This window comes from Anoplophora glabripennis, unplaced genomic scaffold, assembly GCF_000390285.2.
Source record: "Anoplophora glabripennis isolate ALB-LARVAE unplaced genomic scaffold, Agla_2.0 scaffold976, whole genome shotgun sequence".
In the NCBI taxonomy this organism is placed as follows: domain Eukaryota; kingdom Metazoa; phylum Arthropoda; class Insecta; order Coleoptera; family Cerambycidae; genus Anoplophora; species Anoplophora glabripennis.
The window spans coordinates 61,567-73,812 of NW_019417092.1; the positions used below are offsets into that span (position 1 = coordinate 61,567).

Sequence of the window (12,246 nt, forward strand, 5' to 3'; positions counted from 1 at the left end):
TAATAACAATTATCTTTATTTCAATTTTAAAATAGGCAACGACAAAAAAAATAAATTAAATAAATATATACAATATATTTAAAACGAAAACATAATTCAATTACTATTGTCATTAAAATGATTTTAATTAATAAATAAGGAACATAATAAGTTATACTCCTGAGTATTCATTTTGACATATAAAAATTTTATTTTCTAAAATGACCTTACATGATATATGTGCAGATGATTATTTAAAAATACGCTAAGAATTAATGAAAAAAATTTATAAACCTCCTCCACTGCGCTCAACGGATATTTTCTTCTTCAACATTTCTTTTTCGTGTTTGGCTTCTTCGAGCTCAGCCATTCTGGCAAATCTCGAATATGTAACGTGTCCGGATTTGATGGCCGACATCATCTAGGACAAGAAATTTGTTTCAAAAAATTGACACTACTTAAAAAGGTGGCAAGGAATTAATATTGTTTAAGGTGCAAATAAATATTTTGTTGGTTAGATAAACTCAACAAGAAATTACTACAAAGGGGCATGCTTTTATCAAGTATTTAGTAAAAATGTGTTAAAAAAATTTACCACTAGAAGTACCTCGTGAGAAAATTAAATGAACAACATCCAAGGACCAATATTTACAGATAAAAGTAATATTCCTTTTTTGTATGAAATAAGTCAAATGGTATTTTAATTTATAACCGGTTTCAATTAGTGGTGTACAAAAATGGACAGGAGTCACCCCTTTTTTTACAAAAAAACCTATCTCACTGCATTTTTTACGAGTCACTGTAACTGATTTATATTCTAATGCACAAACTATGTAAAAAAGATAACTAAGATTCGCCGTTCTCGAGTTATTCATACCAATAAAATCTCCTTGTGGCAGACACTTCTAACCATAATATTACAAGAATATTTATGTTTATGCTTAAAAGTGAGTGCAATTTGTAAGCACATCAAGAAAATTATTTACACTCCTTTCTACACCACCTGTGAGGTAGTGTTCCTAGTGTGTTTTAGTTCCCCTGGATGCCTAATCCACTATCTTTACAAAAAAGAACAATTTAAATCAAAATAATAATAAAAATATATGTACCAAGCAACAGCAACTAAACAAGAAACAAAATTAACGTTATGTATTTACAACAATTGTTAAAAATGCGAACCACTCACATCGATACATTTCTGACATCTTCTATTACTGGAATTAATTGAAGCTAATATCAAAAATGGTTTTATTTTAATTCATTACACCCGTCTTCTATTCGTTGTGGTCTTGTATCTGGAGTAGAATAAACTTTACTTTTTAGATAACCCCAAACATAGAAGTCCAGAAGGGGGTTTAGATATGGCAATCTGGCTGGCGAAGACATTGGACCCTCTGCACCATTATGGTTGACATTGGCATTTGGTCTTCTACCTATCTATCGCCCCATATAATTTTCATTAAGCTATTCTTATATTATTCCCCCAGAATGCGCAGGAGTACCTCCATTGTATCCAGCTATTTTGGCGTATATTTAATGGAACATGCTCTAATAATTTAAATAGATGGTTTTCTAGAAAGTTTATAAATGACTGGGAATTTAGTCGGGGTGGCAAGAAGAAAGGTTCACAAACTTTATTGCGAATTATTCCGAGCCACACGTTCACAGAAAATTCTTATTGAAAAGATCTTGTCCGAATTACATTTTCTTGGATCAAATATACAGAATGTGAAAATTCACTACCCCTCGCCTTTGGTAAATGTACATTTATTATTACTTTGATTTAAGTTGTTCTTATTTGTAAAGATAGTGGATTAAGCTTCCAGAAGAAACTAAAACGCGTAAGGAACTCTACCTACCACTACAGGTGGTGTAGAAACGAGTGTAAAGAATTTTGTTGATGTGCTTACAATTTCCACTTACTTTTAAGCATAAAATAGTACATTGTGTAACGAGTGGGGAAAAGTTGCCAATAGCGCCACGCGGACGCAGTTGACGCACGAGCGAAGCGAGTGCGGAAAGCGTCCAAGTGGCGCTATGGCAACTTTTCCGAACGAGTTGCACATACTATTTTCTATCACAAGTGCGAGTCGTTATGGGACCTATAGTGTAGGGGGTTAGGTGCACTGGAAAGTGCTAGATAGTACAACAGCGTGATGTTATTTTCATAGCGCAACGCTCCAGCGTTGCGCTATGAAAATAACATCACGCTGTTGTACTATCTAGCACTTTCCAGTGCACCTAACCCCCTACACTATAGGTCCCATAGCGAGCTCGCGTGATAGAAATAAATATAATTGTAATATTATGGGTAGAAATGTCTGCACAAAGTGATTGTATTGGTATGAATAACTTGAAAACGGCAGAATTTTAGGGAAAAAATTCAAGTTACCTTTTTAAGTATTTTGTGCATTAGAATATAAATTAGCTTGTAAAAAATACCGTGGCGTAGGTTTTTTTTTTTAAAAGTAGTTGACCCTTTCCACACCACTGGTTGTACTTTTAGAGCTCATATCATAGATTATCTGTACCAAATTTTATTGAGATCGGGTAATAGATTCCCGAGATATAAACAAAAAAACATTTTTTTTAACAACATCACCCTGTATATCTAAAACGGTGCTGTTCCAGACCAATGTTTATAAGGCAAACACATTATTTTAAAGAGATCTATCTGCACTATAAACTTAAAATAATGTATTTATTTAAATCAATAAGAAATCTAAATAGCATGTATTCAATATCTCTTAGATGTTAGGTTGGTTGCATAACGTGCATGTACTCCGTGAACGTAGCTCAGATTAATGCCATCTGCCATCTATGATCGTACCAAAGAGTTATGTTTAACCGCGCGTGCAATCCCCACTCCATCGCGGACCGTGAAATCCGAGTCCATCGTGCAAGCATATTTTTACATATGATTGGACAAATTGGCACGTGGAGGGGATAGGCGACGATAGGCTCGCGCGCTCGCGCGCTTTGTTTTGGGACTCCATGAGGCAGTAACCCGTATCACTGAAGTGTGGTTATATGTGTTTTGTTTTTGCTTTGGCGCTTTTTAAGACATTATATTTTATAAGTTTAAGTTTAAAATGAGGGTTTGTGAAATAAAAAAACTTGTTATTAGTAATTTAAGTTTAGAGGAAAAAGTCGAATTGAAAAATAACGGACGTCCAACGCCAGTGTTGAATTTAGTTGAGGTGCAGAAAGAGTGCAAAAAGTGGGCCGGCTTTCGCAAATTTGATAAAAACATTTATGATAAGACCCTGTGGTTGTGTGGTTGTGACCAAACAAATAGATTTTTTTGTTTTGTATGTTTATTGTTTGGAGGAGGCGAAGAAAACTGGACGAAAACTGGAGTTTCTGACTTGAAACATTTAGAAATTAAAATTAAGAAACATGAAAATTCTCCTAAACACAAAAATAAGTTGGTGAGTTTTTTACTTTTAGGAAGAGTAAATATTGCTTCTTGTTTAAATAGTGCTTATGCAGAACAAATAAATAGTAAATAGTCATAACGAAACAGTTAAGAAAAATCGATTGCTTCTTTCAAAAATTTTAAATATCTTAAAACTATGTGGTACATGTAACCTTTCTCTTCGTGGACATAATAAAGAAAGTAACTCGGTAAACAAAGGGGTATTTTTAGAACTGATAGACTATAGTACAAAAATTGATCCCGTTTTAGATAAACATCTTAGTGATGCCCATGTTTTTAAAGGAATTTCAAAAACTATACAGAATGAACTATTACAGTAATCTACATAATTATATCCTAACTGAGTTCGATTATCGATTATCCACTTCAGCCCCCACACGTTGGAATTTTGTTTCTCGCATTGTATCTAAGTAGCTACTGTACACACTGACAGTATTCATTTTGGGGTACTTGCAAAACACAATGACCTTCAAATTCCTTAAAATGTTTCGCCTGCGGCCCCACACCCCCCGCTGCTCTTATGATGTATGTCCTCTTTTCAAAATGCGCCCCTCCCCCCCCCCTGTATTCAAACCCACGGGCCGCCACTGGGTATAATATTATAGGCTAATTCGGGTCAGCCTGCATTTAAAAGTTTGTAAGGAAATTTAAGCTAATATAACAGCTGTTATGCAAAAATGTATGCATATTCTCAGATTTGATAATTGTCTGATCTGTCTAGTTTAAAAGATAAATAAAATAAAATAATTTATTCGTGTGAAAACAGGAGCAATTTTCCCCAACAAAATATCAGTAGATAATTTTAATATCTAGAATGAAAACTAAATCCTACAAAAACAGAAGAAGTTAAACATTCCTTTCCCACACTTTACCAACATAGATACTATAATAATAATAATAATAATAAAACACACAAAAGATCACTAACCGCCATAATTCCTAAAACCATAGATGTTGCAATGGAGATATTATTTTCTACATTGTTCTGAAATTCGCTGAATTATACAGTTACACTTAACAAAAGTATAATTTTGAGTGAAACTGCAGAAAAAGGAAGTAAAGTCATTAGAGTGACTACAAGGACAGACTGACAATTTTAAAATCTTGCTACTATACAAACTTTTCTCAAAAGCACAAGCAAAAAACTACCACAAAGAAAAAGTATGGTAGCAGAAACTAAAAAAAAACTGCGTTTTATTTAATCCACTCGTTGCTTGTTAAGAAAAAATTAGCGAAAACAAAAAAAATCTGCCAAGATGCACACAAACAAGCATCTGTTATCAAACCTGTAAATATTCATCGAGCTCGACTTGTCCATTCATGTTCGTATCAATTTCTTTAAGAATTTCATGGAGCTCCTCACCAGGAACCTCCTTTTCACCGTGTTGCTGCAACGATAACAAGATATTAGAACATATTTTCAACTTACTTGTAAATAGTCAGCCAGATCCAGTTGGCCGTTGTACGTTACGTTAATGTCAGAGAGTAGGTTGTGAATTTCCTCGTCTGTTAGTTTTATACCTAAGGACTGTTAAAAAATGATTTAAATATACAGGGTGTAACGTAAAGGTTGGGAATAAATTAAACGGTGGATTCTTTAGTATAAAAAATAAATTTTTGTCATATGAAGTTATGCTCTACGGGTTTTCTTTTTCAAGCTACAGGGCATTAAAAAATTTCAAAAGATTTAGTTTTTCTCCAATAACTTTCGAACATTAGAAGATAATGGAATGAAATTTTATCCATAGCTTAATTTGATAATCGCCTAGTAACAGGAAAAATATTGGCTTTGTAAGTTACTCAGTGGCGTGCGTACGTATTACACCGTAAGGTTTTTCGAAGAAAATTGTGGTACGCCACTGGTAAAAAATTTTTTTAAATATTTTTGTGTAATCTACATTTTATTTTAAACAAAATTACCCTCTTGTGTTTTATTCCTAGCTCTTGTCATTTTTCCGTAAATAAAACTTTTGCAAATACCATTTTTCCCGCTGCTAACATAGGAAAATGAAAATAACAAAAACATTATGATGTATGCTTTGACTCAGCTACCGAAAATGGTCAAACACGCATTAAAAAAGACTTGTTTGTTTTGAAAATGATATTAAAATATCACATTATTTTAACAATAATAAAAAAAACACTAGTGACTTGGAATTTAAAGAATTTATTGAGTAGGTAATAAGAAGTAATGAACAAGATTACAAAAGGTGCTGAAAATATTGCCCCCCCAACTTACAATACATTTTTCAATGCATTTTCTCATAAATTCTCTTACTCGTCCAAAAATACCAGGCATATCTCGAATTTGCTGACAGCCAATTTCAACTCTTTGACGAAGAATCTGTACATCAGAAATGGGAACGGAATAAACTATGTTTTTTAAGTGCCCCCTACACATAATAGTCTAATGGATTAAGTCCGGGAGAACGAGCAGGCCACGCTTTTGGCCCTCCACGACCTATCTATTTATTGGGGAACGTTTCATTGAGGGCGCCGTCATGCATAAACCACATGTTCTGGCGTGTTTCAATTGGAACTTCTTCTAATAAAGGTTGTAATCTGTTTGAAGGAAATCCAGATACGATAAACCGCCTAGTCTGTTTGGTAGTACTATGGGGCCAATAAAAAAAATCGCCAATTATTCCGGCCCAAATATTAATTGAAAATCGTTGCTGGTGCCGGGATTGTATTATTCCATGCGGATTTTCATCAGCCCACATATGACTATTGTGGAAATTAATTATACCATCCCTTGTAAATCCAGCTTCGTCGGTAAATAAAATGGATGGGTGGAATAACAAGTTCCGATTGCACTTATTTAAAAACCAGGTACAAAATCTAAGACGTGGTGCATAATCTTCGACAGAAAGCGCCTGAACTCTTTGCAGATTATCATGCAGGATTCGTTGGACAGTCATATGACTTACTCTCTCCATTCTTCCAATTCTTCTAGTACCTACTTGATTTACGATTCACCTCGATCATCTGAAGGATGTGGTACTTCAAGTTGTACTGTCCTTACATTTCGAGATCTTCCGCCGGAGGTGCAAGGTTTTAACGAGCCGGTTTCACGTAAGCGCACATGAATTCTCGAAAAAGTCTTCCTATTTGGAATACACCGAGCTGGAAAACGTTCAACATAAAGACGCACAGCTAACATAGTATTCCCCTTGGCAAGGCTGTAAATAAAATGCATATCTGCTAATTCTGGAAATGAGTATTCCATTTCTAACAGATCTAAACCAAAGTACAACCGCTTAAGGAAAGCTAGATGTCATGACTGACAATGATGTTTTGTCTGAAAACATCTGAAAACAAATTTTGGTGGCTTGGTCAAAGCATACTTATAATGTTTTTATTTTCATTTTCCTATGTTAGCAATAGGAAAAAATGGTATTTACAAAACGTTTATTTACGGAAAAGTGACAAGAGCTAGGAATAAAACGCAAGAGGGTAATTTTGTTTAAAATAAAATGTAGATTACACAAAAATATTAAAAAAATGTTTTTACCAGTGGCGTACCACAATTTTCTTCGAAAAACTTTACGGTGTAATACGTACGCACGCCACTGAGTAACTTACAAAGCCAATCTTTTTCCTGTTACTAGGGGATTATCAAATTAAGCTATGGATAAAATTTCATTCCATTATCTTCTAATGTTCGAAAGTTATTGGAGAAAAACTAAATTTTTTGAATTTTTTTAGCGCCCTGTAGCTTGGAAAAGAAAGCCCGTAGAGCATAAGTTCATATGACAAAAAATTATTTTTTAAACTAAAGAATCCACTGTTTAATTTATTCCCAACCTTTACGTTACACCCTGTATATGTTAGTGTAAATTTTAGATTCAGTATTTAATTATGTTGATGAGAAGATATTCAGTCTCATCTATACAATGATGCATAAATTCGTATTGCTTTTAGCCCCGATCTTGCCCTGGGAGTTGCAAAAACCATAAATAGCTAAATGATCAATAGTAAGAATCATGAGAAGTACTGTGTGTCCATGCTAGATAGCAACATGGACTTTTACCAAACAACCAACAAGAAGAGTGCTGAATGCATTAGGAAATAATTCGTTACATACAATCCCACACAGCACATGACGTCCCTGGGATATCCTCATTTAGTCCTATATATCCTAATCGGGGATCTCACTCCTCAGGATATCCTGATGATATTTAAATAAGACAAGTAGATCCTATCAATATCCTAGTTGGGGATATCCCAGGTAAATCCAAACAGGATGTCCTGGAAATATCCTATGAAGATATTAAAAGCCGAATAATCTCCAATTTTGGGATATCCTAGGCAAATTCTAGAGTGATCCCATCCTGGGATGGTTCTTGGCTTTGCACAGTGCATGGTGCATGCGCAGTATGACATATTGACGACATGACCCGTATCTCGCCATTTTCTGTGTTTCTTTGTTTTATAAGTGCGTGACTCAATGACGTTTTTATTAATTTGAAAAGTGGAAAATGAAATTTAAAGCTTGTTAAAATAGTTAAGTGACGTGCATCAACCACCTGCTGGCAGAAGTAAGTATTTAAATTACCTTTGGTATTAAGGTATTAATATCATAGAATAAACATATAGGTTAGAATCGTATATAGTATTAACTAATTTTGTTCTTACTGTTTGTATCATGCAATAATTATATAATGCCTAAAGAACGCATTAAAAAAACATGTTTTCAAATATTTTTTATATAGAGCCTAATACCATTCAAAAATTAGAATAGTTTTTATCACTATTTGTAATAGATGTGTATAAGTGGTATCACCAAATCTACATAATATGTTCAAATCTATAATTTTTAGTTTTGAATGTGTTGTATATAGGTGTTCTGACAAAGGATTGTATCCCATAAATTTAATTAATTTATTATAGTTCTCTGTCTGTAATATTTGTACCAACATTGTGAGTTATAAGGATTACATTATAAATCGTAGGCAGAATTACGTATTATCTATTAGAATATTAGAATTAAATTTAATATCAACAGATTATAATCCATAGTTCATGAAATTAGAATAGTCTCGTTAAATGTATTTAATGAAAATTTTTGTTTTGTCACTCGTCTACAATGTAAATGTATTATTAACATACTTTTTCTACAAATTTACAGCTGGAATTTCACAAGCACATTGCACAAAAAATTGCCCAGAAAAAGATAATGGGGAGGGCATTAAAACATGTCGCGGCATGCAAATGAGAGACTATAAAAAGAGACCAGATCAACAGCACATAAGGAATAGTTATACATATAATACAAATAATAACTTAGTTGTGTATATAACTTTGTTTATATTCTGTAATAAAAAAGTTGGTTATATGTATCATAGAAAGAGTTGATTATATATATATAAGTACATGTGAAATTTGCTTTTTAAGTTTATATTTATAATGTGCAATGAATAAAAAAATTCAGTTCAATTTTATTTTTTTATTCAAGAACTCAGTTTAAAAATAAGTGCTATTAAAGTTTATATTTTATTCTCATGAAGTACTTTAGGTCTTATTTGTTCCAGTTTAAAAAAATGCCTCAAACCAGTTTTATGAATAATATGAACCGTTGATGTGTATATCTAAATAATTTGGAGATGTTTCTGAAAACTTGTATGTAGTCTTGTCTGTAGTAGTTGTTGTCTTAAACAGAAAAATATCTGCCGGTGGCTATGTTACAGAATTTTCTCGTCAGATTTTAGTAAGTGGGTGAGTAAAATGTTTAAAAAATACATACGTGTATCAACGATGGAATACTTCTTGCAGAAAAATGTAAAATGTCTTTAAATCTCATGAAAAGAGAATTTTAAAACTACCCTTTACGTATTTATGACGAATCTAATCGACAGATCCAAAATATTGTATTGTTAATTTTTATTCCAGTGGTATTCAAAGAAATCAAATCTCGTATTATAACCGAATAGATAAATGATCAGATTTCCCTTTTCATTTTTTTGTCAATATTTTTTTTTAATAAAAAATATTAGATGGAGTGGAAATGGCAAGCAAATGTTTTGGAAATTAGGTACGTATTTGATCTATAGAAATATTTAATACCACCCTGTAATTTTTTTTATTAGCCCAATAAGTACTAAAAATGTGCTGTATATAGCCCAGCTAATGTCCTGAGGACATCAACAGTAAAGCCTACGTTGTCCTCATTTGATCCACTGATAACCTGATAATAGCCCGGCTGATGTCTTGAGGACATACACAGTAAATCCTAGGACGTCCTCATTTGATCACTGATAACCTGATAATCTCCTGCAGATAGCCAGGCGGATGTCCTCAGGACGTTACGAGCAAATCCCGGGACGTTCCATTTGGATATCCCTGGTACATCCTGAGGTGATTGTGTACCTATCCGAGGATATCCTATATATCCTGAGAAGTTATCCTTAGTACATCCTACGAATGTCATTGTGCTGTGTGGGATGATAAGCCTCTTCATACGACATGGTGATCTGAGGAAAAATCTGACACATGCTGAGGGTAGTGTGAAGCATTGAACTACAGAAGACAATTTCTTTAAAGACTACAAAAGTTGTATCCAAAAGAATACACCCACATCCTCAGGCAAGAAACTTGTGCAAGGTGCCCCTTTACTGGAAAGTTAACTAGATTGAAAATGAAAATATGAAGTTCAAAAGCCACAAGACTGCAGTACCTTCGGATGCACAAAAAGTTACTGTATACATATCAGTACATTTGAGAGATTTGAAAAATGGAAGTAAAAAGTAAGTCATCTTGGGGCCACTAGACCATCCAAATGATGTTGCAGGATAACAATGCTCCTAACATTGCTCTATTACCACTCTTCATCTAATAATTTTCAAAGGCAAGCCATTATTTTTTAACAGAGGAACTGCTCTTTAAAATGTCTAATTCCAAATTACTCAATTGTTTCAGGTGTGAAATCGAAAAACGTCAAGACCTGGTCGTGAACAACGCAGAAGGATACATTAATGTATGATACTTTGTTTATTTCAAAAAATTAAGTTTTGAATCTAAACTATGAATTTATGCATCAATGTAATACTTCTAAATTCGTAACCATATAAAATCTGGCAGTTAAAATTAAAAATTAATTTTAACTTTTGTGATTAGATACGGACTCGCAAAAATTATTAGAAAGCATTAGTTGTACATCATTTGCTTCTACTTGTAATTTCTTTTAGAGGTTACAAAACACTCAACATATACAGGGTGTGGCGTGTATTATCTATAAAGATTAAACTACAGCTTCCTAACGATATTTGTAATAGAACAGTCTTATACGAAAAAGTTATATTTTTGCGTTTTTTTTTCGCAAATTAAAGTTCAATTATGGATCAAAATATTTTCTTTGGAATGATCCTGTCCGTGTGCTGTACGATGAGTTACGTGCTGTAGATCAGCCGCGTAAACAAATCGTCGTTGAAAGATAGAAAGATACTCAATTTTTGGGGAATTTTTCAATGCAAAAGTACAAACTAAGAAAAATAGATATTTAAAAAAAACTGATATTTTCTTATTATAATAATTAATAGTAATTACTATCTTAAATGTATTTTTGTTAGTGCAAGAGTTCGCAAACAAAACCACATCTGTAAAAATTCCAGGTATTCCCCTAATTGTGTCAGCAGCTTCAAGTATACGGTTTTGCAATTCTTCCACAGTAGCAATTGGAGTATTGGAAACCAATGACTTCAAGTGACTCCAAAGATAAAAGTCCATTGGAGTTAGATCGGGTGACCGAAGTGGCCGCGGCACAGGACCAAAGCGTCCAATGCATCGCTGAGGAAACATTTCATTCAAAAGTGTCGTTACTTCTCGAGTACTGTGGGGAGAAGCCTCATCTTGAAGATAAAACATGCGTACACCCGAACTTGTAATGCCACATTGTCCAATAATTCAGCAACCAGTTCTCCAAAAAGTCAGTATATGTTGGTCCATTTAGTCGTCCTTCAAAGAAATAAGACCCACAAGTACATCGCCTATTATGCCAGCCCATACATTTAAAGAGAACCGATGTCGGAAATGAGATTCCCTAATCGCGTGAGGATTTTCATCGGCCCATATGTGCATATTATGGAAATTCACTTCATCACGGGTAAATGTCGCCTCATCTGTTACACAAACATAAGCAGGAAAGTCTACTTTGACATATTGCCATAAAAACCATCTGCAAAAACGCATTCGTTGATCACAATGCGGGGGTAAAATCTGTTGAACTGGTTGCAGATGATAGGGATGCAACAGCTGGCGCCTTAAGATGCGATGCACGGTAAAAGATGAGGTTCTTACTTGCTGTGCGAGTCGTCGAGTACTAATTGTGGGATCTTCGTCAAGATTTTCCAACACTGCATTTTCAACATTAAGGTTCACTTGCTGAGCACGTCCTTCTCCGCGAAGAATAACACTTCCCGTATTCCGCAGCCGCTGAACGCACTGTAGGATTGTATTTGCACATGGGGGGTGACGTTGTGGCCATCGTTCCCGGTACAACTTAGTCGCCGCGAGCGCATTTTCTCTGGCTGCACCATACACTAACACCATATCGACACGTTCGGAAATAGTAAATGCATTGTTTTCTCGGTTCATTGTAAAACTAGTTTGTGCACAAACTAAAAAATTAAGCAAAGTAAGAAATAAGAATCTTGTTTTTAATGTAATCGGCACGTTATTCTTATTTTTTTATTTCTTTATAAAAATTACACTGTTCCTATCATGGAATTACAAAATAACAACTTTTGTCTGGAATCTTTCACTTTTTAATACTAATGGGTCGATGGACGATGCTTAATATTTAATAATTAAGTGAATAATGAATTCAATAC

At 33.9% G+C, this 12,246-nt stretch overlaps 1 protein-coding gene and 1 long non-coding RNA gene across 3 annotated transcripts in view; one reads left to right on the top strand and one right to left on the bottom strand.

The window, feature by feature from the left end:
* Window positions 1-67: 67 nt before the first annotated feature.
* Window positions 68-12,246, bottom strand: part of LOC108913371 (glycerol-3-phosphate dehydrogenase, mitochondrial) — a 42,600-nt gene continuing 30,421 nt past the window's right edge. The window contains exons 12-13 of one of the 2 annotated variants that reach the window (XM_018718922.1): window positions 4,705-4,806; window positions 68-400 (exon numbers count right to left, since the gene is read on the bottom strand). In XM_018718922.1, coding sequence (XP_018574438.1) covers window positions 266-400; window positions 4,705-4,806 — 237 coding nt within the window. In that variant the 3' untranslated portion in view covers window positions 68-265. Of the gene's footprint in view, window positions 401-4,704; window positions 4,807-4,847; window positions 4,947-12,246 lie in introns of both variants that reach the window. The other variant, XM_018718923.1, reaches the window with a different exon arrangement.
* Window positions 7,495-8,643, top strand: LOC111692145. Its single transcript, XR_002763151.1, has 2 exons — window positions 7,495-7,959; window positions 8,550-8,643. It is a non-coding gene; the product is annotated as an uncharacterized LOC111692145 (long non-coding RNA).